The sequence below is a fragment of the Epargyreus clarus genome, unplaced genomic scaffold, assembly GCF_041222505.1.
Source record: "Epargyreus clarus isolate Ecla_fem2 unplaced genomic scaffold, WU_Ecla_fem_2.2 ptg000032l, whole genome shotgun sequence".
Classification (NCBI taxonomy): domain Eukaryota; kingdom Metazoa; phylum Arthropoda; class Insecta; order Lepidoptera; family Hesperiidae; genus Epargyreus; species Epargyreus clarus.
The window spans coordinates 6,370,427-6,398,187 of record NW_027332237.1 but is presented as its reverse complement, the minus strand read 5'-3'; the positions used below and the strand labels follow the sequence as shown (position 1 = coordinate 6,398,187).

The window sequence follows — 27,761 nt, the reverse complement described above, 5'->3', positions numbered from 1 at the left end:
ATAACACAGCTAATTCCGCAACTCGCTCCGAGATTCCATTTTGTTGAGGATTTTTACCGTTTTTTCTGTTATTATGACTTGTTATGACGGGATACTCGTAGTTGCGAGTAATAAATGGCTTTGCTTTTAAAATAACTTAGTTTTCTAGTAATGGTTGTGTAGTAAGGATTGTAGAATAAATTGACGTTAAGTCTAAGTAATAAAAACATGTCAGTGTTATGCAAAGATTAGTTAAGATTATTTAAAGAAATTGTAACCAGTTTTGACAATTGAAATTGTCACTGTCAGCTATTTTCGTGTTTAAATAATATAAAAAAATGTAGTTTTTAGAACTTTTTAAACGAAATTTCTCGGCACTTTTTCTCCGATTTCGTGTTGTTTTTGTACTACTTTACTGAACATGTCGGCATTGTTCTGTGTAAATTACACTATGAGGAGACGTAATGACAAAATGGTTGACTGTTTGTGGCTTCCTTCAATCACAAGGCGGTGATATATCTATACTTATCTATGGTGTTATGTAAAGTCGGTCTATTTCACTTTGATCACCTGGGTGATAATTTTCCACTCATTAGTGTACTTTGATTACCTGGCACATGTCAACCTGAGGTATCATAGGCGACTTCAAAAATATAATGTTTTTGTATCATTTAATCACCTGCGTAGAAACCTAAAATGGGTGCCTAAAATGTCGTTCACTAAATCACATAGGTGTCTATTATAGCCTTCACTTCTTTATTAAATAACTTGTAAACTGTGTATATAACCGAAAGTAAGCATACGTATTATATTTCTATATCATATAACTTTGCGAAAAATAAAAAAAAATATCTAAAATATATTCACAAAAATTAAAAGAAACCGCCACCTAAGTGGAATAGGTATTATCTAGTTAGCTAACACTTGGCAATCTCCCGAATTAGTTTCAAGAACTATCTTATCTGTGAGCCAGCTTCAAAGTCCTGAGATCTAAGCGTTAATCTTAAAGGATAGTTTGCAGCTGAGTTAGATTTAATAAGGCCGACATGGGTGGCTCTCAATTAAGAGTTGTTAGCATATTATGAACTAAGATATACTTAGTTTACAAGTAATTAGTGATAGCCTAGTGGTTAAGAAAGTCGGCCTGTTGATTGAGGGGTCCGAGGGTCAAATCCATACCTCGGACTTTTCAAAGCTTTGTGGGTATTAAACCTGAGAGATTTATTTTAAAAAAATCTCAAAGGTATATGAAGCCTACCAATACGCACTTGGCCAGCGCGGTGGACTATGGCCTAATCCTTCTCATTCTGAGAGGAGACCCGTGCCCAGCAGTGGAACAATAATGACTTGATGATGATGATGATGATGATTTCCTTTAAGGGTTATTCAATTTGTATATTCATATTACGATATAACGCACAAAGTATATTTTTAATTTACGTACCCTGTGACCTAAATCCACCCTGAAGGGATGTCACAGCCCCTAGCCGTTACTCTATATTAGCAAACCATTAATAATTACGCTGTTCCTTAATCAAATTAATTAGAACAGAGAAAATTAAGTACGGCAAAATGTATCGCGGGTAACAAAGTTAAACGTTTACTTGGGAAATTTGTTTCTTGTCGGGTTGAAACACGGTTTATAAATACGTTGATTTATGTATGTGACGGTTGTGACGTAAAATATAAGTTATTTTGGATTTCTATAGAACGGTGTATTTCTGTTTTATTGAGAAAGTTTGTTTGTAAACGTATTATTTCGCTTTTATAATAAGAAGCATGCAGTCAAGTTGATGGTAAGTGGCCACTGCCGCCCATGGACATCTGTAATCAACCCCAAGTAATATCAAAATCCTACCTGAGGTCGGCTACAGGCGCGATGCTCCCCCTTTGGACTATGTTGGAAAGCCTCGGATAAGTATATAAACCTTACAACATTCTTCTAACCAGAATACATTTAACACACCTTAAATAGTTATACTAGTTAAGTATTAGTGGTTATACACCTCGTCAACAATTTTTGTTGATAAGGGGTAGAAAACTCCGGTATCTCCAAAGGAATGTAACCGGAGTCCTCTGAGCTTGCTGCTCTAATAGGCTACGACCAGGTGAGAATGAAGCTCGCTAGTTGTTATACACCTTAGTTAGATTAGTCTCAAATTTGTAATAGAATAAATTTGTAACCGGTTTAATATATAGCAAATTCAAAGGTTACCTAAAACTGACCAAAGATGAGTTCCTACTGTTAAGGAGTTAGATGGAAAATTCTAGAATTTCTTGAAACCAGAACATAGTAGCGTTATATAGCGGCTGACACAAAGGAAGTTAGAAACAAATGTAGCAGTGGCGCCGCAAGCCAACTTTTAAGTATCCGCTTTTATTTACCTTTTATGCACAAGCAGTAATATTCTTAGCGGACGGTAACTAAAACGAAACGCACCTGCGACTATAACTTAAGTTTATGTTAGTTAGTTATTTAGCGAAAGACTCGCAGTTACACGAAGTAACATATACAAATAGGTTTTAGCAAAGTAAGAATATGAATAAACAATGTATAACCTGCCCGACATAACTTGACATGGGCGTGATGACGTCAGAACTGAATGTATCTATATACAATGTGACAGAAATAGTGAGAGTCGAATTCACGAAGAGAGGGTTATGTACCACTATTTTTGAAGTTTAGGCGCGTTATGAAAAAATGATGAGAGTGAAATTTTAAGATTCGTCACACGAAAGTTACAGTATGAAGTTGCTGCGGTTGCAGTCTCGAAACAAAAGCTACCAACAAAATAGAAATAGAATCTCTATTAGTCGCGCAAGTTCGCACCATCATCACCTCTGTTCACTGTTTTCATATTCATAGTATTTATCCCTTATTTATCCACATATTTCTAGTGTGCACTGAAACACTGGTGTTACATTCACACAAGTGTTTCAGTTTCATATATATTCAGTGCGATTTATATATGTGCTGATAAATTATATTTAGTAGTGATTTAAATTCAATATTTCACACGATGTTAAAATGTACCCGTTCAGGTACTAAGATAACATAAATTAGAGAGGATATTTAATATTTGTTATCATCGCAGCCATAAAAGTAAATGCATTGTAAAAATTTGAAGTCTACCTATTACGGTTTAATTGTTAAAGCCAGAAATGCTGAAAATAAGGCGACCGCCATTTATTAACAAGGCTTTTTATTTTTAGTATTTGTTATAACGACCACTCTTATACATACTCAGTAATATTCAAGTGTCTATTACGGTTCGTGATATAAAGCCTTGTGACAGACGGACAGACGAGCAGACAAACATACAGCGGAGGCTTAGTAATAAAGTTCTATTTTACCCTTTAGGTACAGAACTCTAATAAAAAGCTCTTAAATAAATAATTAAAGACTTCAACTTAGTACAGTAAACAGCTTTACCTTGCCTGTAAGTGGAATCTTCAAAACTTTCAGAAGCTTCTTAAGAAGATTAATTATTTCCTGAGACCCAAGTATCGATTTAAAACTTTCCGTTATAAGAAACTTAGTTGTAGTTGGCTTGTTCTAAAGTATGTGTATTTGTGTCTTTTTAGCGAGAATTAATGAAGTTACGCCAATACTTCCGTGGTGTTCATATTTTAAAAGGATGTGTTCAAAAAGACCAGCCTTTTCGATTTCTGCCTCATAATACTTTTAAAGCAGTGATAGCCTAGTGCTTAAGAAACTCGGCACTTGATCGAGGGGTCCGAGGTTCAAATCCCAGGCACGCACAAGGAACTCTGATTTTTCGAAGTCATGTGCGTATTACAAATTAATAATCCCTTATTTAAACGGAAGAAAACATCGTGAGGAAACCTGCATATCTGAGAAATCTTAAAAAAAAAGTTTTCAACAGTATGTAAAGTCTACCAATTCGCACATGGCCAGCGCGGTGGATTATGGTCTAATCCTTCTCATTCAACAGTGGTACAGTAATGGGTTGATGATGACGATGAAGTATCGATTTAAAACTTTCCGTTATAAGAAACTTAGTTGTAGTTGGCTTTTTCTAAAGTATGTGTATTTGTGTCTATTTAGCGAGAGTTAATAAAGTTACGACAATAGTTCTTTAACTTATACTTGACGAATAATAATTCGACAAGTATGAGTGACCTCGAACATGGAAGCTTCCGTACGATCAATGTTCATTATTTTTTACCTATTTTATTATTTCAACAATATTTAGTTACAAGACCTACGGTTTAACAGTTACCGGCTTCAAAATACTGGTTTGTTGTATGGAGACCCCCTTTAATATTCAACTTTATTTTATTTTCAGTATTTGTTGTTGTTGATGAGAGCCCTGTGACAGACGTATTGACAGCGAAGTCTTAGTAATAAGGTTCCTAATAACAATAATATGTTCAAAAAGATCAGTCTTTTAGATTTCTGCCTAATAACAACAGTGTCAAGCGCTGCTGTATTCCGTTTTCAAGAGTATGGTATACCTATACAAGGCGTAGTAACGCATCTGTTGCCAACCTCATGTAGGAATCTAGTCTTATCGGGGGTTGATTACAGAAGACCATGCGCAGTATCCACTTACCATCGGATATATTCGAGTTGCAACTTAAATATTATAAAAAATATATCAAGAAAACCCTGTACCCAGCAGAGGGACGGCGTAAAACGGTTGCAGCCTGTTTAAAGTAAAAGAACTTAACTAGGATGTCCTTGTTTTTAGCTCAAAGTTGTGAGCGGGAATAATTCCCACCGGAGGCGACATACATGTACTCATTTCGAAAAGGAATTTTGAAAGAATCCCAACTACCTGAGCGGTTTACATAGCCGTTGGAACTTCAATGCATTTTTATGCGTGTAGTAAAGTATACAGGGTGAATGTTTCAAACGGGCCTTACAAATTTCAATCAGCGCCCCTAGCGGAATGTATCAGAACTATAGTGTCAGTAACGTAACATTAAATGTCTAAGTTGACAAAATGGCGCTTTATGATTTGTCTCTCTCATTTGCGAACATGTGAGGCAGACAGAAAGACTTGATCACTTATATATTGTTACGTTTACTCAGTCTACTGAAGCAAACTCAATAGTAATCAATAATAATGGATTGAGTGAACGTAACATAAAACCGGGGATGTTTTGAAAACTCATGGTAAGGGTACGGAACACAACAGCGCTTAAAATTGCAGTAATTCCAAAGACATAGGTAAAGCGGTGGTGGCGACGGAATCGAACAACAGAGAATTCTACCACTTTGGAAAGTTAGGACAATAAAATAAAATATAAAACAAAATAAGTATTACAGTGCCATGTAGTACAACGCTAGCTACGTTGAAAACGGAACTGAATTCCCTGTACAAATGTTATTCAACGGAATGGAATTGTAACAAAAAATCTTTGCATTTTTCCGCCAGAAAAATCCGGTTTAGTTTTTTTATAAAATTTCTATTACGGACAATAATCAACGGGGCTATCACATAATACAATTGTTTTGGGGTAAAATGGGTTGAAGTTTTTGGGGATAATTTTTGTGATAGCATTATTTTAACTGTTATTAACCTTAAGATCAGTATTTCCAATCAGTTCTAATACAATCCGCTACGAGCGCTGATTGGAAATGTATGAGCGAATACGTAAACAAATACCAAAAACAGTCATTTTTGTAAAAACATAAAAACTCATACTAAGGGTACAGTTCAGCATAATCAGGGATAGCCTATTAGTTAAAGCTCAGTCTCTCAATTACGAGGGCTGAGATTTGTATTCTAGGCATGAAGCTGTAATTTTTCAAAGTTATGTGTATTAGAAAGTATTTTGAAGAACCTGCAGACGTCCGCAGTCAAAAAGTTCTCTTAAGTGTATGAAGTTTACCAATAAGCACTTGGGCAACGCGGTGGCCCAATCCTTCATTGTAATGTGAATAGACCCTATCGAGGACTAAGATATTCGCTTCATAATGTTAATCAGCATCCATGCCCTCAAAGAGCGCTGGTCTCAGACGAAGTATACTGGCTGTACCACCTCTCAGATTTTCTGTGTAGTGCTGTTATTTTAATTAAGAAAAAATAATATGATATATATACATATGTCTTATTAAAATATAGCCGGAACAATTTCAGGGTATGCTGTCGTAACAACACAACATGAAATATTCTGACGGTTATTAACGAGGTTTCAGCATTACGAAGCATGTTATAAAGCTTTAGTTACCGTAGCTGGAATTAAATGCGCCAAAATAACGACCAAAATTATATCATAAATGTATGAAACCGTGGTATGGTTGTGTCCGATCCGGCTCGAAGGACCAAATTTTTAAAAAATATACTTTAAATATATTGGCTTTAAAAATTAGGCATACTAGTAACTTAGTAGCTTTATTTATTGTAAAGTAGCATTAATAACTTATTGTTTGAAATTCAGCCTCTCAATTCTAGGTAAAAATCCCAGGTCATCCACCAATTTCAAAGTTATCTTCATATTATAAAAAAATGAAAAAAATATTTATCACCTGTTGGTGAATGAAAACATCATCTACATCTACCTCATCAACCCCAGATAAGATTAGAGTCCTACCTAAGGTCAGCCACAGATTTGTTGCTACCCCTAGGACTAAGTCACATAGTCTCGGATCAGCATATCCCCCTTAACACACCCGTCAAACCAGTACACAGCAGTTTTTTGTCGGACTATAAAATATTCTATCATATTCAAAAGTTCAAACCTTTTTGAGCCAGTTACATAGTAAATATGGTACATACCGCGTTTTACATAGAAAAACACATATTAATTTATGTTTGACAAACAAAATAAATCTTATGGAACTTACAAGAAATATGTAACAAACTTAAACATTTTGCATTACCGCGAGCATTCGTAGAATTATAGCGTCTATTTCGTGTGAGAAGCGCGCTATTTTCGTGGGCAGGTGCGAAATGAGGCAAGATTATTCAAGCTAGTTTTAATGCACGCGGTACCGCAGCCACGCAATGATATATAGGTCGCCGGAGTTCCTAGGATTCTAACTCGTTAATATATGTCACTTTGTTTGTTTGCTACGGGGATTTTAATTTCAATGTTGCTTTTGTGTGTGTGAAATATGATAAGTAGATATGATTTTTTGGTAGTAGCACCCTCAGTTTGACTTTAAAAATCTTTGACAACAAATATTTGATAAACATCGGATAAACAAAAATAATCATGAATTGAAGATTATTTTAGCATAACACTTTATCGAACTCGTTAAAATAATTTCCTTTTAGTGGATACCGGCGCATTCAAACAATACGAGATCTAATTTTTAAACTAAAAAAGTCAATTATTAAGTATATGATTCCAAAAATTATGACATTTTTTTAAATAATGCACATATTTTTTTTATTTTCGTACCGAAGGTGCACCTTGGGTACCGTTCAAGCTAGGCTTAATGCACGCAGTACCGCAGCTACGTAATGATATATAGGTCGCCGGAGTTCCTAGACTCGAGTTTAATTTCAATGTTGCCCGGATGTATGGTGATGTTGCTTTTGTGTGCGGTTGGTAAATAGTTAATACAATAGATATGATTTTTCGGTGGTACGACTGACAGTTTAACACGAAAATTTGCCTCACAAGTCCTCAAATAGATATATATCTATTTGAGGACTTGTGAGACAGAGCGCTCAGTATACAGGTTTTAGAAGGTGGCCGAACCCTTTTTGGTTCGACTCCGGCGGTATCACTACCATCTAATCCTATCTGGGGTTGATTACAGATGTCCATGGGCGGCAGTAGCCACTTACCATCAGGTGGACTGCATTCTCGTCTGCTAATCCTATATAATAATATAAAAAAGGTATGACGTGCAGGGAGTTCTGGGTTTGATTCCCCGCCAGCCAGAAGTCTAAAGGATGAATTATGGCTAAATAGATTTCAGCTTTGAGCCTGAGTATTTATATTCGTCTTTGTGTGTGTGAAATTTATCGAACTTTTAACTTGATCTATATCCATCCATCCATAGGTGACGGTGACTGCTTTCCATCAGCCCGTCTGCCTCATCGTTTAGGTATAATTATAAAAAAAGAAAAGATAAAAACAGATGGCCTCTTACCATCAGGTGGCCATAAACGTAGTACCACCAAGGTATACGATTTGGTGGGTTATTGATACCATGAAAAGTGCTGTGGGAATATCATGTTGTGGAAAAAATTTAAAGTTTTAACATTATCTTCACGTTAAACTTGATCGAACTCGTTTTAAACATCTTTTTGATGATAATGATATCATCGTTCACACACCATAAAAAATTATTTTACACTCATTTTCACGTTGCCAAAAAATATTCACCCTAATTTTAAATTATGGGAATATTTTTGATTTTCATACCGTACGTGCTAATCTTGGGCACCGTAAACCAATTTTGGCGGTATGCTAATATTTTGACGGGATTTCGTAGGAAATTTTATAGGTCGTTTTTCATCCCAAAAATATTTACGTTTCCTGCGAAAAAACAAATATCTCTCACTGCGGATGTATCCGTAGACGGATGTGCGGTACAAATAGAAGATTTTTTTAATGAACGTACTAGAAACATAGCTACAAATTAAGAACTGTATTAATTTTTATTAGAAAAGCTTTTTAGCGACGTCTTTTTATTTTCGTGTTATTCTCCGTAATTCTATCAATTGATGCTGATATTATGGAGGTGCATAACAATAACAGGTCCACCATATTGAAGCATTCGCCATATTGGATTTAGTATGCCATCACTAATCTAATTATGCGTTGCCATCTAAACCATGTGTGTATGAGAAATTTTAACCTAATTGGTTAGGGTTAAATGGTTTAAAATACTGTTGCAAAATTTGATCATCACATAGAAACACTAGCACTGTAGTCCCGGGATTAGAATAGGGCTACAGTATCGGTTGCGGGTGGCAAGAGTGGGAGCTCCAACCGTCCAGCAAACGACCCTGGGAAAAACGGCGGTATGTGTGGTCGCTAGACTACTTCCCTCATGGCAGAGCCCAATCGGGGCATTGCGCTTGGAAGACCCCGATTGTGTTCCGTCGAAAATCCGAAGTTCTTCATCAAGCGTTGAGGATAGCCACCGTAGAGGGTTTTAGTGCGGTAAACATCTCACATAACCCGGCGTTGGTGCCTTTTTTTTTTTTTTTTTTTTTTTTTTTTTTATATAATATAAGAGTAGCAGACGAGCATGCAGTCCACCTGATGGTAAGTGGCTACTGCCGCCCATGGACATCTGTAATCAAACCCCAGATAGGATTAGATATTCCTACCTGAGTTCGGCCACAGATGCGCCGCTACCCCTGAGGACTAAGCTGGAACGCCTCGGAGAAGTCTGTCTCCCTTACCACACCCTTCAAACCGGAACACAGCAGCGCCTAACACTGCTGTTATTAGGTAGAAATAGGTGTGGCGGTGGTGCCGCCGGAGTCGAACCACAAAAAGTTCTACCACCTTCCTACGGCGCCCTACGGCGTCGCGTACATTTTGATAGTTTCCCACTCGTAAACAAAAAAAGGTACAGTACTACAATGTTTGTTTAAATATTCGCTGTATACCAAAACTCACTACAGTGACTGCAAAAGTGCAAACGTAAAGTTCAATTTATTTTTGTTCGCGTTCAAAACTATGTAACGTGAATGTTGGAACATTTATTCTAAGTACACAACCACAATGCGTAGGGTAACACAAAGTTTGGACGTACGGGTAAACTCTTTAAAACACCTCTGGAATCGTAAAAACAGGGTAAATGAGATGTAAACCTCACGATTTAAGGCAATTTGGCTAAATGACAGCGGCGGGGACGGGTTGACGTTTTGTTTTGTATCTGGATTCAACATATCTGTATTTGCAAAGGCGAATAATTAAAATTGACATATCTGTTGTGAAACAAGAGATTTTTTAAAATTTTAATACCGAATTTTATTAACTTAATTTTAAGGGAAGTCCCTTAAAAGAAAAGAGGTAAATTACTTAATATTAATTAAGGTCTCACATTCTATTATTATTTAGGGAAGTAAGAGCGTTTTCACATTATCCGATCCGATATCGGTATCGGACGCCGATACGATATCGGGGTAAGTAAAATGTATGAAACATGTACCTGCCTTTCACATTGTCCGTTCCGATATCGGATATCGGAGCCGACAGCGATATGCTGGCGACACCATCGGACGCCCGTGAGCCGTCGGGCGATAATGTTTGTATGTGTGCTCTACGTGTATCTAAATTGTCTCTGTGTGCGTAGAGCCCGATGCGCGGCGGCCATTTTGAGCTTGTTTACTAGTTTGGTTGTCATCATGGCGTCGTCATCATTTAAATACGATATAATTACATTAATTGAACTGGTAGAATCTAAACCATGCTTGTGGGATAAAACTCACGAGGAATATAAAAATAAAATACTCCGAGACAATAATTGGAATACGAAAGTAATTAAAAAACTTTCTAGGTGCGTGTTGTAGCTTGCTAAAAAGAGTGTAAAATGCTCCCTCTGAATATCTAGCTTCCACAATAGGATGTATCCAATACTGTCTGTGAACAGATCTTTTTTTGCGTCTCAAATATAAGAGATACAGCAAATAAAGTTTTCTATTATAGTCTGCCATGATGACCTGTCCGCACTAAGCTATCGAGCAAATGGCCGTATCGGAACGATATTGTCGGAAATATGTGAAAATAGCACATGGTGTCGGCTATCGGATGTCGGCTATCGTCGTCCGACACCGATATCGGATCGGATAATCTGAAAACGCTCTTACACACGAGATATTCTTACTTGAGATCGGCCACAGATTCGCCGCTACTCCTGAGGACTAAGCTGTAACGCCTCGGTCTCCCTTATCTCACCCTTCAAACCAGAACACAGCAGCACTTAACACTGCTGTTATTAGACAGAAATAGGTGTGGCTGTGGTGCCGCCGGAGTTGAACCAAAATGAGTTCTACCGCCTTCAGACTGCTACTTCAATTATAATAGAAATAGAAATTATAATAGAAAACAAAATCGTCGCGCATCTGTTACCGATCTAAAGTAGGAGACTATATAAGAATGATAACACTTTTCATTAATAACGGTTCCTATATCTTGGATCCAATTCTCCGTACAAGTTGCTTCACCACTAGCAGTATTGAGGTCAATCAGTTGAACTAAGTATCTTGTTAAACGGGGGATAGACCGCTTTGATTCAGAATCAGTGTTGTAACCGCACACAGCACTTCCCTGCGGTTAGTTCGGTTACTGTCTGGATAGCAGTTTTATTTGAAAACGGTTACGTTACCGATATTTCGTTTTTAGATCGATATAGAACAGTTAACTATTTTCTCAAATTGATAGATAGATAGGTTCGACTCTGGGACACAATCGCCACTGTTTCTGCTAAATAACAACAGTATTCAACGATGCTATAATTTGGTTTGAAAGATGTGGTATGGGGGTTCTTATCCGTAGCGTTCCGGTTTAGTTCACACGAGAAGCAACGAATCAATGACCAACGTTATTATAACGTTATGATAATATTTCAAATTTGTGATTCGACTCCGGCGGCACCTGCGCCACATCTATTTCTGCCTCATAACAGTAGCGTTAAGCGCTGCTGTGTTCTGTTTTGAAGGGTGTGGTACGAGGCGTTCCAGCTTAGTCCTCAGGGGTAGCGGCGCATCTGTGGCCGACATTAGGTTGGAATATCTAATCCCATCTGGGGTTGATTACAGGTGTCCGTGGGCGGCAGTAGCCACTTACCATCAGTTGAACTGCATACTCGTCTGCTACTCCTATATTATAAAAAAAAAACACATATGAATGAAATTGATTTTAAATTACATCATCTTAAAAAAGCTGATTAGATTTAGTAGAGGATGTTTATAAATTAACACATCGGCCAAAAGTTCTCAAAGGTTTTACATTTATTTCCATAGAACTTGCTCCAAAAGAACCAAAAAAAATTTGAATAAAAATATTTTTTGCAATACGGCCAAAGGCTTACATCAGATTGCCTACTGTCCGGAGCAATTTAGTTTCACTCGTTATATTCCGCAATACCAGATGAGGCCTCTACCACTGTGATTTTTTCTTTAAAAAAATTATTTAATATAGGAGTAACAGACGAGCATGCAGTCCACCCAATGGTAAGTGGCTACTGTCGCTAATGGACATCTGTACTTAACTCTAGATAATATTAGATTCGTACCTGAGGTCGACCACTCACTATCAGATGGACTGCATGCTCGTCTACTCGTATATCATAAAAAATAAATAAATAACAGACTTTTAAGTGACCCAATATTAATAATTTGAAAGTTAGTAATTTAAAAATTGGTAAATCAGACAAAGTTCGTAAATCAGAAAAATCTGGAATTCAAACTCGCTACCCCTTTAAAGGCCCGATTGAAGTCGAATTTTTCCACACGCTATAGGACATGATATTCTCTCTCAGAAAACCCATACAACCAATTTCTTAGCATAACACATAATATATAGTCACGTGAATTTCTTCACCACCCACGTTTGGCTTGCGAATAACACTTTCATTTTAAAACTTTAAGAGGCTTAGGTTAAAGCTGTTAGGTCAAGTGGCTGGCCTGTGAGGTTTCAAACGTTAAGCTGGTTACATTAATAACTACTCGACTCGAATCTTCTAGCGAAGTCTAAGGGCATGGCACACTTGATCTTTAATTTCGATACCGTAGTTAGTTGCTAATTTTAGATTCCATAAATACCCAAGAATTATGCTTTAGTACTGTGAACTAGCCGTTGCTTGCCAAGGCGCCACAAGTATTTTGAATCACGCTATCGAAGTTTTCTCATCATCTTGCATTTTATTTTTTTTATAATATAGTAGTAGCAGACGAGCATACAGTCCACCTGATGGTAAGTGGCTACTGCCGCCCATGGACATCTGTAATCAACCCCAGATAGGATTAGATATTCCTACCTGAGGTCGGCCACAGATGTGCCGCCACCCCTGAGGACTAACCTGGAACGCCTCGGAAAAGTCTGTCTCCCTTACCACATCCTTTTAACCGGAACACAGCAGCGCCTAACACTGCTGTTATTAGGTAGAAATAGGTGTGGCGGTGGTACCGCCGGAGTCGAACCACAAAGGGTTCTACCACCTTGATATTGTTGTAGGTTGTATCCACCGAACTGAAACTTTCGGAGCACAAAACAAAGAAGCTTGACAATGCTATTGTTAAGCAGAAATAGGTGTGTTGTATATATGTGGTGTATATCTAATTCTATCTGTGGTTTATCTGACGGGGATGGACATCTATAGCCCATGAGCGGCACTAGTTACTTACCAGCAGGTGGACTCCATGCTTGTCTGCTACTCTCCTATAATATAAAAACGTAGGTAGATTTTAGTCATCGCGACCATATCCTTTCGCGGTACCCATTGAGTGATGCGCAAACAAAACATACTTAACTAACTTCAGAACTATGTACTAAACCAACATTTATTTCAATTTTATTTATTTTGTAGTGACATAGAAGTCGGTTGTATTTTGTTTGTTATTTTTTTATATATTGTCGGCGATATAAAAGTAAAACGTGTGCTCGCGGCCTAAATCTATTGCGTCAGATTTAGTTTTCATGGCGAGAAAATTCTGCTCGTAAGATACATTTGTACTGAATAGAGTGTAATAAAAATGTATGATTTCAATTATTCATTTTGCGGATGTTAAAAGGAATTCTAATATAACGGTTTCTACGCAAGGTTAATAATCTTTCAGTCGAGGTTAACAGCGTAATATAGTTTTTGTTTCATATTTTTTTATTTTTACTTACCATTAAAACATAGGCTCCTTCTGCCTCTCAGCAATTCTCAGTGATTTTAATAAAAATATTATTTTAATAATAAAGTGTTGCTAAGTTCTGGATTCGATATTTTATAAACATGTCAATATTTTCGTACTGAAAATTATTATAAAGTGGTATTATAAAGGTGGATTAAAATTTCTAATATTTTTATTTCACTTTGACAGTAAAATTATTTTACTATTTAATTTAGTTCATATTTGTTGCTAGAGCAATCACATCTCTTCTGATATTGTAATACGTACAGTACCCTTACCATGAGTTTTTACGTTTTGACAAATATTACAGTTTTGGTATTTGTTTACGTATTGGCCCATACAATTTCCAAGTTCTGACACAATCCGCTAGGGGCGCTGTTTGTAAATTACAAGGTAAGTGTACAGTTTTGGCATTTTTAACGCAATAACATTAAAATGAATCCCCCTATTTTATTTTTTACAGACCTGTTTGGGTAAAAAAGAAATACAGGTCTGTGTAGGCAACATAGTATATTAACAACTGACTCCGAGTTTGTTCCAGAAATCTAGAACATCCTAAACATTAAAATCCCGCAGAATCTAGACATCCTTACTAACACCTGTACTACACAATACTTGCAGCCCCTCTATGGCACAATACCGTCGCTCAAGTCTAATACCCTAACACAATACGTCTGGGCGTCTAGTCTGAGTCCTGAAAGATGCACTCTCCTCCCTAGCTATTAAGCTAAAGAAATGCTCAAAAGAAACAGTATACGCCTCTGTTGATAGACTACATATGAATAGAATGACTTGATGTAGCACGACACTACAGTATATTTAAATATATTTACGTATTTACGTAAGTCAAAAGTAAATGAGTAAGTATATTTTAGAACACCTGATTAGATGAACCGATGACCAAAAGATTAGTCTCAATTAGGAGGCCTTGTTTTCTTTTGTTTACAAGGGGAAACCTTCAAAAGGTACCCGATGTCGTGAGAGCGACACAGGGTTATGTGTGACGCACTAAAACCGCCCCGGTGGCCGTCCTCGGCGCTTCATAGAGGGCTCCAGGATCTCCAAAGGAACGCAACTGGAGCCCTCTTAGCGCGATGCCCCGTCGAGCTCCGCCCAGGTGAGCTTGGCGCTCCCCACGCCGTCTGATGCGTACGACGGTATGCGACCACACTTACCGCCGTCCTTCCCGGGGCCGCTGGCTGGACAGTTCGAGCCAGTCTTGTCACCCGTAACCCCAGAAGCCCCCTTTTAGTCGCATATTCAGAGCGGACTAGTAGTTTTACGCGGACTATACATAATGTGTAGATTCTATACTTAACAATAAATTTAAACATTTACCAAACAATGAAAAAACAAATTAAACAAGATTGCTTCACATTTCAACAGAACATTTTTCCTAAAAGTCGACAACGCAAACATGGGACAGAGTAATGGCTTGCAGATCCCAAATCCCATTTACATGTCACTTCCACGCCTTGTTAATTCATCCACCTGCGTACATGCCACTCACGATACTAAAACTCCAGTAATTAACAACCGAACAACTGACTGATCTAACGCAACTTTTTATTAAATTAAAGTAGCAAGCGAGCAGTCCTAATGGTATAGTCATCGCCAAGCTGGTAGTCCGCTCTGAAGTTGTTGCGAGGAGATAGTCATACAATTTGCTATGACGACGCGATTCATTTCTATATTCATAACGGACTAGCAGTTTTACGCGGACAATAGAAGATATTAGAGATATTAGAAGACCATTTTCACTATACATTCCCACAGCCCGAACCAATTATTGTCGTAATTGCTATCTGTCTCGAGCGTGCAGGTTTCTCAATGAACTCGCTAAAAATCTTGATATAGATTTATTTAATACCACAAGTGGTCAACTTAAGCGACTAATGGCCGCACAGTTCTTTGGAACTGATGAGTCCGAGTAACTGTAGTTCATAGCATGTTTTTGTTTATTTTTTTTTTTTATTTCATTTTTTTATTTTGTTGCTGTATATGCCTTTTTTTTCTCTGTAATAGGTAAATACCTTATTATTATATACAGTTTCACCTACTTGTTTATTGCCAATATAACATATACACCTATATTTCCGATATTTATTGTACTAGTGTCTATTACTACTTTTTTTTTCTCTGTGCACGTGTCCATTTACGTCTTGTTTCTTTTTGGGTTAATATTTTGTATACTATCAGTGGAAACTTGTTATTGGCCTTTATGTACCTATTCTTCCCTTTTAATCTATGTACAATTGTATTTAGCTGTAAGTTTCCCAAAAATTGTAAAATAAAATAAAATAAAATAAAAATAACAATACCTGGCTACCTCCTCCAATGGATATCCGTAATCAACCCTCGATAAGATTAAACTCCTACATGAAATTCGCAACAGATGCATTTAACCATGATGACTAAGTTGGAAAGCCTCGAATAAGTTACTCTTACCACATGCGTCAAACCAGAATACAGTACTTAACACTGCTGTTATTAGACAGAATTAGGTGTGGCGGTGGTGGTGGAAGCGAACCACAACCATCAAAATTCGCGTCACATGCATAGAAGTCACTCACAAAACACTAAACTCCTGTAATTAACAACTGAACAACCAACACTTCGTAATTAAAAGGTGGTAGAACCCTTTGAGGTTCGGCTCCGGCGGCACCACCGCCACACCTATTTCTGCCTAATAACAGCAATGTTAAGCGCTGCTGTGTTCCGTTTTGAAGGGTGTGGTAAGGGAGACATACTTTTCCGAGGCGTTCCAGCTTAGTCCTCAGGGGTATCTGGCGGCGCATCTATTGCCGACCTCAGGTAGGAATTTCTGGTCCTATCTGGGGTTGATTACAGATGTCCATGGGCGGCAGTAGCCACTTACCATCAGGTGGACTGCATGCTCGTCTGCTACTCCCAAATTATAAAAAAAAAAAAATAAAAAAAAAAATTCAACAGCAAAAACAACAAAAATATCAACCCTAATTCTGCGTCAAACTTTGCTCTGCGTAAAAGGGGTCGGAGGGACCCGGTCGCAAAATTAAGGGAATCCAGGAACCCACATTAGGAGCTCAGATGTTGCCCGTCCCGGAATAATTTCTTAATCAACTCACCTTTGTTTACGCTAATTGTGCCATTTGCGATTCTATTTGGGCTTAGCGACAAACAGAATTCCAAAAAACATTAACCCGAAAGTAGGTTTGTAAACATGCATGGGATCAGATTTACCTTCCTGAAAGCATTTTCATTGTTTATGTATTTGGGTTGAAATAGTAGGACGGTATACTTATAGGAAGTTTACGCATCTGCCAGGTTTTTTAGTGGTTTTCCTTTTCTGTGAGGGTATGTTTTGTCACTACTAATGCGCTATATATAGTTTATTCATGGGAAGACCAAATATTTTATTTTTCATATTTGTTTTGGTATTTTGATGCTGAACACAGTATTTTGAATTTGGCAGATACTTTTTTATTTATCACTATAAATCAGAATTCGGCAATTGCCGGAAGGCAGATACAAAATTAGATTATCTACTTTAGGCTTATATTAAATTCTATGAAACACAAGTGTCATTTTTATGGACTCTGGATTAAGATATTTTAATCATTCGGACCCCATTTAAAATTAATTTCCGACCCTTGGTATAGCAATATACTGATATAAATTAGAATTGTGGGCGTGGATTAACATAAAAACACGCGAGGTCACTGCAAATCACGCACATGAATGGAAACAATGTAGGCAACAAAATATGCACATAATATTTATTTTTTTAAATAAAATTGAAGTAACAAATAAGTAAACATCAAGGCTACTTATTACATACTTAGTAGTGCCTCTTCATTAGATGGTAAATTATTACTGCTACCTATAGATATAATATATGTGACTAGTACCTACTCGTAAGTGACTAGTTACCTAATATGACGTGTATCTAAGGTCGACCTTCGTGTGTTCCTGATATTTGAGGGCAAAGCTAGAATGGCTCGTGTAGATGTCTTTCTACCTACTACATTCATTAGTAATCAAGTTTCAATCAATCAATCAAATCAATCAATATTCAGAACTGAACTTCTGAACTCTTAGAGAAAATAAGCTTATTTTCTTTAATAACTATCGTAAACAAACACCCTAAACTTTTATATGAAGGTTTGAAGCATAGCAAACATATAAAAAGGTATATTCAATCACATTAACTAAACCGTTAACGTGATTACTACAGAGACATACCAAAAACTTTTTCTAATATCACTAGAGAAACGACTTCGCAGATGTGTTTTAGTACTAAAATAAATTTTACTAGGGCTTTACTTTACCCTTTTATTTTGATCATATTTTATCTTTTAGCGTCGAATTCTATAGATTTTTTAGTATCTGTACTTTTATCTTATGGCGGACCTTTCGAATCTTTGTTGTATTTTTATGAGCTTTAGGTCATTATATAATATTTATGTGTCTTTTATTCAGCTAAAATTTATTCTTTATTTACTAAAAATAGTACAAAATAAATACTTTATGCTGTTCTGAATAATGTTATGATTTTCTAACAGCTGACCTTTTCAGATAATTTATAAGATAGTAAAAAAGACGAGGAAAATTAACAGACAAAATAGAGAAGGAGTAGAAAAGTACATTTATGAGAATTAGAAAGGATTATTGAAAGAATTGTTAATGGGACAGAATAAACTGATAAATAAATAAAAAAATGAATGTAAAGACCTTTTTTATCATTCATGTGGATTAATTAATTTAATTTACTTTTATCGTAATTATGATCGCACAGTAACATTTTAATTATTAGATCTTTATTTTCAGAGACATAGATTGCGAAGATTGATAGATTCAAGGTTAACAATGATATTTCAAATCAATTGAACCTCAACAGCCCGCAATTACTATTTGATATATGAACTTCACTTACTTCAATTCTTTCGTCATTACGTCACTGATCCATAGTTCTTCTTACTCCAATCTTATAGATTACAAAATGTTATGAATGACCTTTGACTATTTTTTTCTTTTGTTACAGGTACAGCGCATTACGGAGAAGATAGTGTGGGGTCGTTCCCGTACTTTGAATACAACGTGCCTCGTAACGTGACGACTGTGGTCGGACAGACCGCATTCCTGCATTGTAGGGTTGAACAGCTCGGGGATAAAGCCGTGAGTACTACTATATAAACTTTTGAAGATACGACTAGACGAGAAAGGGTCTACCTTAATGCGATAAAAGTAGTATTTTTCGTGAAGTTATATCGGTGCAACAACCTCACATAGTTCGGCTGTAGAAGTAATGCCTTATATTGTAGGTACTTTTGCCTTATGATAGTAATCATAGTATTAAAAATCATGTCAAGTTTTTTTTATATATAATATGGGAGTAGCAGACGAATATGCAGTCCACCTGATGGTAAGTGGCCGCCTATGGACATCTGTAATCAACCCCAGATAGGATTAGATATTCCTACCTCGAGTCGGCCACAGGTGCGCCGCTACTCCTGAGGCCTAAGCTGGAAAGTATGTAAAGTGTTACCAGATGCGTTATGCATCTGACGGTAAGTAGCTACTGCCATAATTTACATCTGTAATCAACCTCAAATAAGATAAGAGTCCTACTTGAATTCGGCCATATTTGCGTTGTTACACAAGAAGACCATGTGGGAACATAAGTACCCTTACTTCCTTCAACACAGCAACACTCGCCGACATTCTTGCCACGTGCCACGCCACTTGCTTGCTTGACACGTTCTTGCCACGGACATGCAACATGTGGAATGAACTTCCTCCTGAGGCATTCCCGGAGCGCTATGACATGGGGCTCTTTAAAAAGGTGCAATCAGAGCGCTCCTTCAAAACTGGTGATGCATTGGCAGCTCCTCTGGTGTTGCAAATGTCCATAGGCGACGTTAACTACTTTCCATCAGGTAGCACGTCTGCTTTATCGTTAGGCTCAAATATATAAAAAAATCACTTAACAGCGCTGTTATTAAGCAGAAATAGGCGTGGCGGTGATGCCTCTGGAGTCGAACCACCTTCAATGTGTATTAGGGTAACCCAAATTGTGCGCATCGGGGTTTCAATATTAATCAATCCAGCTCAAATTAATCGCGCGCTCAAATGTAACAATCTACCTGTTACCGCCGGATTTAGGATCGGCTGATTGATTAATCACTCGCATTAGTGATTGGATGCAACAGATACTAGAATTTTGTTAACTTATTTTGGTTGGCTTATTTTGGTGACTTATTTTGTTCGCTAAATTTATTTTACAAATTTTAAAAGACTTCTTTTTATTGTTCTCGGTGTAAAGATTGTTTCTGGTTTGATAAACTGTGGAGAAGCGAATAGAGTTTTATCGAGGCATTTCATGCCCTAGGATTGGCATTGTATAGCCATGATTATAGATATCCAATGTCCATGGGAGTTAGTGGCTATTGTATATCAACTATCAACTGATTTCTGATCTCCATTTTTAGCAATACCAATTTTTTAAAGTTATGATATCATGACACATACGAGTAGGTAATTAACCTCTAACGCGAGAAATCTCTACAATTTTAGAAATCTACATTAGTATGCTCAGTACGTAGCCTATGTTTTGTAACCTTCTTATTTTGAAAATAATTTAAAGCCCAAAAGGTCAAAAGGTATTTTATCTATTATTAAACCTTTTCTACTCTAAAAATACAATAACGCTCTCGTAAATCAAGAGGGTAATGAAACGATTTGATTTATTCTGATTAAATTCGTAGACACACCGAATCTACTTACAAAGTTTTCATAATTAATAAACCGTTTGCCAGATATCCATTCCACGTGTACTTATTTCATTTTGAAACTAATTCTGTACACCCCGATATTTGTTTTACGACACCATAAATATGCCATTATATATACACGTAATAGACATATCTTAAATTGGTCGTCTATTGCATATGTCATGGACACAAAAAGACAATTACAAAAAGTACCCACACCCTGAGTAGAATATTAGATCATTACTAGCTGACCCGAAAAAATGTTAAGGGTGAACAACCCTTATCACTTAGGGGTATGAAAAATAGATAGTAGCCGATTCTCAGACCTACTGAATATGCATATAAAATTTGGTGAAAATCGGTTAAGCCGTTTCGGAGGAGTACGGTAACTAACACTGTGACACGAGAATTTTTGCCTAGCCGAGAATCAAACCCGGAACCTGCTGCATGGCAGGCCGTTACAATCTCACACAGCTGTCTCACGTGGGTCCTCATAAAACTCTGAAAATCTAAAATTTGTGTATTCATCTCTTTCCTCGTATTAAAATAAACTGCCACATTTATTAATAAAAATTCAGGTTCCTGATGGATCGCGAACTTTCAAAATTACCATTTAAATAACACGAAAAATGAAAATCTGACACTTGAAATTAATCTAAAAAGTCGAGAGCATCAAAATTGAGCACTTTTCTTTTAGAGATTCTTATTGAAGGCTCTATTGACAACACTTTTTACCCACTGAGCCGTGAGGTTGAAACTTCAACCTCATTGAACGGAGGGGCGGGAATAGGGATGGGAAAGGTATCGTGGAATAGTTTTTTCAATGGATATTTAATGGATCATATAATAATCATGTGACAACTAAGAAAAACTAATGTGTCAAATGTAAATCGAGTAGAAATCAACCAATTAGAGTGTGGTCGGAAACGAACTAATCTAAGAAACTTGAGATAATTGTAAAATGTTGAACAATCGAGCTTTACCTGGGATGACACCTACATACATCACCGCCTATATACAGTTACACACACAGATAATTTTTAGTGTAGATACATTTAATTTAGTATTGGGCCTAAGAGTGATCTTGTGATGTAATAAATATAGTTTAAAAAACTAAAAACACGCTTTTATGATAAAATCAACTAAAAAGTAGAAAATAATTTTCAATCTAGGAATCAATTAAGGGACAGTAAATAGAATAATTGTGAAAAAAGCGTGGGATGCTCCATTTATCAGTTTTCGAAAAGCGCTCAAATCGATTCCGTTACATAGTTACATACATACAACCCAAGTTAATAAAAGCGTGTTAAAAAGCGCTTCAGTTTAGTCTTCAATTAGTAGTAAGAGTAACTTAACCAGCTTTAGTAACATCATAATTTATTTGTAACTTTATTTTTTAACCAATATGTATTACGATACTTCGACGTGACCCATCTCTACAAGTCTTTGCTGTGTCTTTTTTACCATCTTTCCTTCAGAGCATATCAAATTGCTAAAATTGCTTCCACTTCATACAGCTGTTCTAACTTTGCCGAATGGAAAGCTATTGGCTTATCAATTTTTCCAGCCAGAAAGTAGTTTGCAGTTAGTGATAATAAAGAAAGAAAGAAAGAAAGAAACATTTTATTCGGATAATTGCAACACACATGACATAATAGAGATATACAAAAATCTATAAAAAATACAAAAAATGAAACTTGAAACAAAAGAAAAAAATACAACAAAGGTCAATAAAAATATATTTAATTATTACTATAATATGCGTTGCAACGACCTCGATCATTCATAATCATGATCATTTTCCTAAACGTCATTGGGGATAACCATTGAGAATTTCAAGTTACTTTAATTTCAAATTATGTATTCTTAGTTTATTTCACACTATTATGATGGGATAAGGAAACGAGCACCTGATTCTGTCCTGATTGCACCTGAGGATGTCCGTGGAAAGCAGTTACGAATGCTGCCTTCCACGGACATCAATAAACAACCCCAGATGATCAGCTACAGATTCGTTGCTACTGTATAGAACTAAGATGGAACTGACTAAGACTAAGATGGAAATATATGTTTGGTATTGAAACTGGACATTTTTGTTGCAGGTCTCATGGATAAGGAAAAGAGACCTCCACATCTTAACAGCTGGAATATTAACATATACTTCAGATCAGAGGTTTCAGGTAAGTTTCTAATATCTTCTTACTAGATGTTGTTTGATATCTTTTGTATTAAGTGAACTTGCGAACTTAATTTTCAATGCATAAGAACTTCGAGTGACATTTGGTTTTATTTCTGGACATAACCATTCCAAAAAAAATCTATTAACTTGTATTTTAATGGAACCATCAATGTTAGGCGCAGATCGAATAAAAACTACTGCTTATTATTAAACCATCATTTTCAATACTATATTTTTGTTTATTTCTTATATTAGTAATATCATACAAATCCTACAAAATATATTGTTTTCATACCAAACTACTAACTACTAACTTTTACCGTCACTGGCATTTCTCTTCTCAAGCTCTTCTCAAACTACTAAACTGTTTATCCCCAGGTAATACGACCAGACAAGTCGGAGAACTGGACGTTACAGATCAAGTTTCCACAAGAACGCGACGCCGGAATCTACGAGTGTCAAGTGAACACGGAACCCAAGATGTCCCTGGCCTTCCAACTCAATGTTGTCGGTGAGAGTAACCAGATATTTTATACCCTTAAGTGCTCGTGTATCATGTTTCGTTTTTATCGTTTTGTGTTTCTGTGATATTTTTTTGTTTGTCAACACTTTGTTACGTATACATCTACTGAGATGTGGTACCCATAAAAATGCGACTTTTGTCATTTCGGTGTCTCGTTATATATATTATTTTTATAATATAAGAGTAGGAGACGAGTATGCAGTCCACCTGATGGTTAGTGGCTACTGCCGCCCATGGACATCTGTAATCATCCCTAGATAGGATTAGATATTCCTACCTGAGGTCGGCCACAGATGCGCCGCTACCCCTGAGGACTAAGCTGGAACGCCTCGGAAAAGTATTTCTCCCCTACCACACCCTTCAAAACGGAACACAGCAGCGCCTAACACTGCTGTTATTACGCAGAAATAGGTGTGGCGGTGGTGCCGCCGGAGTCGAACCACAAAGGGTTCTACCACTTTCTCATATTGCTGATTTTACTTAATTTGTAATGTCAGTGAGTTGAAATTGAAATCAGTGTAACAATAAATCAAGCATTTAGACATGACGTAAGGGTGTGGTTGTAGATACTTTATCAGGGTAAGTAACATTCATAATTTAGATCATCGTTTCGTATCACATGATGATTGAGACTACTAATTCGACCGATACTATGCTGTTTTTGGATATACTATACTCAATCAAGAGAAATTGATAAAAAAATAAACAAGACATGAATAAGAAGACTAGTGTTTCTCCTATCCGAAAGCAATATTTTTTTAGTTTAAAATGATAAGAATGCGGTTTTCAGTAATAAAATCCACAGAAGAAAGAACTCAACATTTTTTCTTTTATTATCTGACAATTTTAACAAAAGGAAATTCACAACTCAACTTATAACGGGAAAGACGGTATCGTCAGTATCCGTTTTTTACCCATTTTACTGTTGGAAAGTGCAACCAGTATCTAGTTTGAATTGAACGTGCCTTACTGGAGTCAGGTACTAATTAATGGTCGGACATTACACGAATAAAACGATTCTACGTCCTCTTTATCCGAACTGTAAGCTTTCGTGAGCTCATCGTTTGGTTCCCGAATTATCCGTCTACTATCGAACTGTATTCCTTTTGTTCAAAAATTTCTACTTTGTGATCTGCTTCTTCATATGCTATTATCTCTTTCCAAATTTTAATGTGAAATACGTATGATAGATCTTTTGCGAAAAAGTCGGCGTCATTTTTGAAGATAAAACACCCCGCATAATAATAGTTACCTGATAGTGTAGTTTATGAGAACTCCCGGAAGTAATTAATTGTTTACGACAAATCAAAAGGCTTATTTTTAATAAAATCCATATTTTTATGGAATCTGATACTAATAATTTATAATTAATTGTAGATTGTCCTACATGTTTAGCCACATGCTATAAATATTTTCACACTAGTCACATTATCTACATATTAGTCAAAATAGGTTTTAATTAATGAATGATGAAGATCTTCCCTAATTCGAATTTTCCTTTATATTCTTTATCGAATCCAATAAGAGTATTAATATAAATACTAAAATTTCCTTTAAAAATGCGGTAAAATTACAATCCAATTACTATAATTGCCAAATTTTCACCGAACATTTTTATATTATTCCATTCTTCATTCGACATCGATACGGTTCTAATTACTGCAGGTGAATATTCGATCGGTTATATTCGAGTCTCTGTGATCCATATCATTAATTGAGCTACGTTTAAAGCTTCGCAGAAATGGATATTTTGTGTTTTCCTCTTTGTTGTTGGAAAGTCAACAATTCTCAATTAAATGTCAACGATGTGTGCTGCATTTTCCAAAATATCATTATGTCACTTTAATTACTGTTTATCAATATTAACTTAAACGATTGCTACTTAATACTTATAGCGTTATTAATAACCAATTTATCCAATTTTTTGACTATGTCGACATTTCGACAAATCTTTGGTCAAACCTTTTAGTGCTGCTATTACTGAGTCAACTTTTAAGTAAAAGTACAATTAAAAAGAAAATAATTACAGATACATTACCTGAAATATCCCATTTTTATGATGATTTAAATTCTGACGCTTTTTATGAATTACAAAAGAATGCAGTTAACAACTTTCAGTTACATTTTGATAATATTAGATAGATAAGAGTTTGTAACTGCACTGGAACTTTTTTGTTGGAACGTGACTACGATCCTCTTAATTAATGGGAACAAGTTGGAGTGATTATAGACGCTTCACCTTTATTACATTTAGCAGGTCAGATTTCAGAGTTCACAGGCGTTATACTTGCGAAATCTATTGTGGATTTTCGTGAAATTGGAAAAATATAATTTGTTTAAAATGACAAAAGCTGTTTGTATTAAAACTTGAAACGAATAAATTAAATGATTTTAATTATTAAATTGATCAGTATGTTATTCCATAATGTGAATTGTATCCGAAATTTATAATGAGTTCAATTATCTTTGTTTTATATTAAATTTTGGGAAAAACTGGGTATTCAATTTGACTACCAGTTTGATTTAATCAAATAATAATAGTTGTATATATACAATATGTATGTATATTTCATTTTCTATTGTAATATTGTATGAAAAGATTGAGGGTTTTTTCATGACTCTCATCCGTAATGATGTTTAAAAATATTGTTTAGCCACTATCAAAATCATAGCGTGAAATAATTCATACTATATTGTAATTTATGCAAATGTCATATCGCGCTACTGTTTTGACCTGAATTAATAAACAGATAGAGTTAACGTATCAAGTAAGGTTCAAAGTCAGTCCTTAGGGATGCTAATATAACCGAACTTAGGTATAACTTCTTACATATCTGGAGTTAGTAATTAATGTATTTTGGTAACTAATTAAAAACATTTGAAAGTGAAACAAAGATTTCGCACACAAACTAATATTAATTAACCTGATTATAAATTAACATCGACTATGTACTTTTATAACATAACATTAATTTCCAAATTTGGTGGTTTTGAAAAATGCTTGCATCTTTGACTTCGAAACAAAACCCATAGCCTTAATTTAAGATACCTAATAGAATTACACATAACGATAAATGCATATTTTAGGTATTTTATCTCAAAGAATTTATACAAATTTAGTTGATATATGCGTAAAAGTGTATAAAAATCTATAATGGCTTGGTGACCTCACTCCCATCGGGTCGTCAGTCTCATAAATCTGAAAAATAAAATCAAATTGTAAATATTGCATTTAGAAATAAGCAAGACTAATTGAAGTATAAGGTCAAAACCCCCCATAAAATAAAATGAAAGCCATGGAAGATATAACGAGAAGAAATTGCGGAGTACAAGCTTTTGCCAAAAAATAAAAATTGGCTTTTTAATACTACAATACGCCTTTTATTTCGCGTATATGAGCCCTTGGATCCAAGATGAGGCATTTAATAGGAGTTTTCTCATTTTTAATATCTAAACAAGAAACGTTTTTTCTGAGAAAAAGGAAAAAAAAAGAATATTTTCTCTGTACGTTTATAACTTTCCGGCAATTTCGTTGAACAAAGTGCGTTCGCTCACTGAGATTATTAATGTTTTGAGAGAACAGCCCCGTGGGGAGTCATTAATTAGAATTATTTATCTGCCCGCAATAAATCTTTTTTGTAATAAATATAGTAATTCAGTGGAATAGACGCCAATAAGATATATTGTTTGAAATGGAGCGTTTCATAACTTACATAATAAACCGCAGTTATTAACTAAGTAATGTCCTCGAATTTTCACAAGTTTTAAGGTTCGTACCTACTTAAAGTACATTTGTGTAATGTTATAACATAATAATTAATAAGATTAAGAAGCTTTTTCAAAGTACAACTCGCAACGAAGAAAAATACATTGTAAACAACAAAAACATATTTTTAATAATAAAATTTTAACGCCTTTAGCATTTGTCACACATGTACGTTTTCGATACTGATTTGTGGAAATAAATACGAATAATTTTATACAAAACAACCGTTTTAACTGGGAAATGATCCGAGGTGGCGAAACATTTATATGATCGTGTTATGTGAAATATTGAAAAGGCTATACGCACAATAGAAATATGGTAGAACCCTTTGTGGTTCGACTCCGGCGGCACCACCGCTATACCTATTTCTGCCTAATAACAGCAGTGTTAGGCGCTGCTGTGTTCCGTTTTGAAGGGTGTGGTAAGGGAGACATACATTTCCGAGGCGTTCCAGCTTAGTCCTCAGGAGTAGCGGCGCATCTGTGGCCGACCTGAGGTAGGAATATTTAATCCTTTCTGGGGTTGATTACTGATGTTCATGGGCGGCAGTAGCCATTTACCATCAGGTGGACTGCACGCTCGTTTGTTACTCAATATTATAAAAAATATATAAAATTATATCGTTATGTTACTATGCTTAGCTTAGTACGTTGAGCTTCCCGGTTTTAATTTCATTTAAGAATATTACAAAAACGAAAATATGCCAAATTATGTACCTATGTACTTGAACTCCAAGCATACTATCTACGGTTTTCTGCAATCTGTGATTAATGAT

General features: G+C 35.9%; 1 protein-coding gene across 1 annotated transcript in view; it reads left to right on the top strand.

The window, feature by feature from the left end:
* The window catches only part of LOC140755173 (zwei Ig domain protein zig-8), a 191,412-nt gene that overhangs the window by 143,242 nt on the left and 20,409 nt on the right, over positions 1-27,761 (top strand). Inside the window, exons 3-5 of the mRNA XM_073090384.1 lie at positions 18,790-18,923; positions 22,621-22,698; positions 23,076-23,208. Coding sequence (XP_072946485.1) covers positions 18,790-18,923; positions 22,621-22,698; positions 23,076-23,208 — 345 coding nt within the window. The remainder of the gene's footprint in view (positions 1-18,789; positions 18,924-22,620; positions 22,699-23,075; positions 23,209-27,761) is intronic.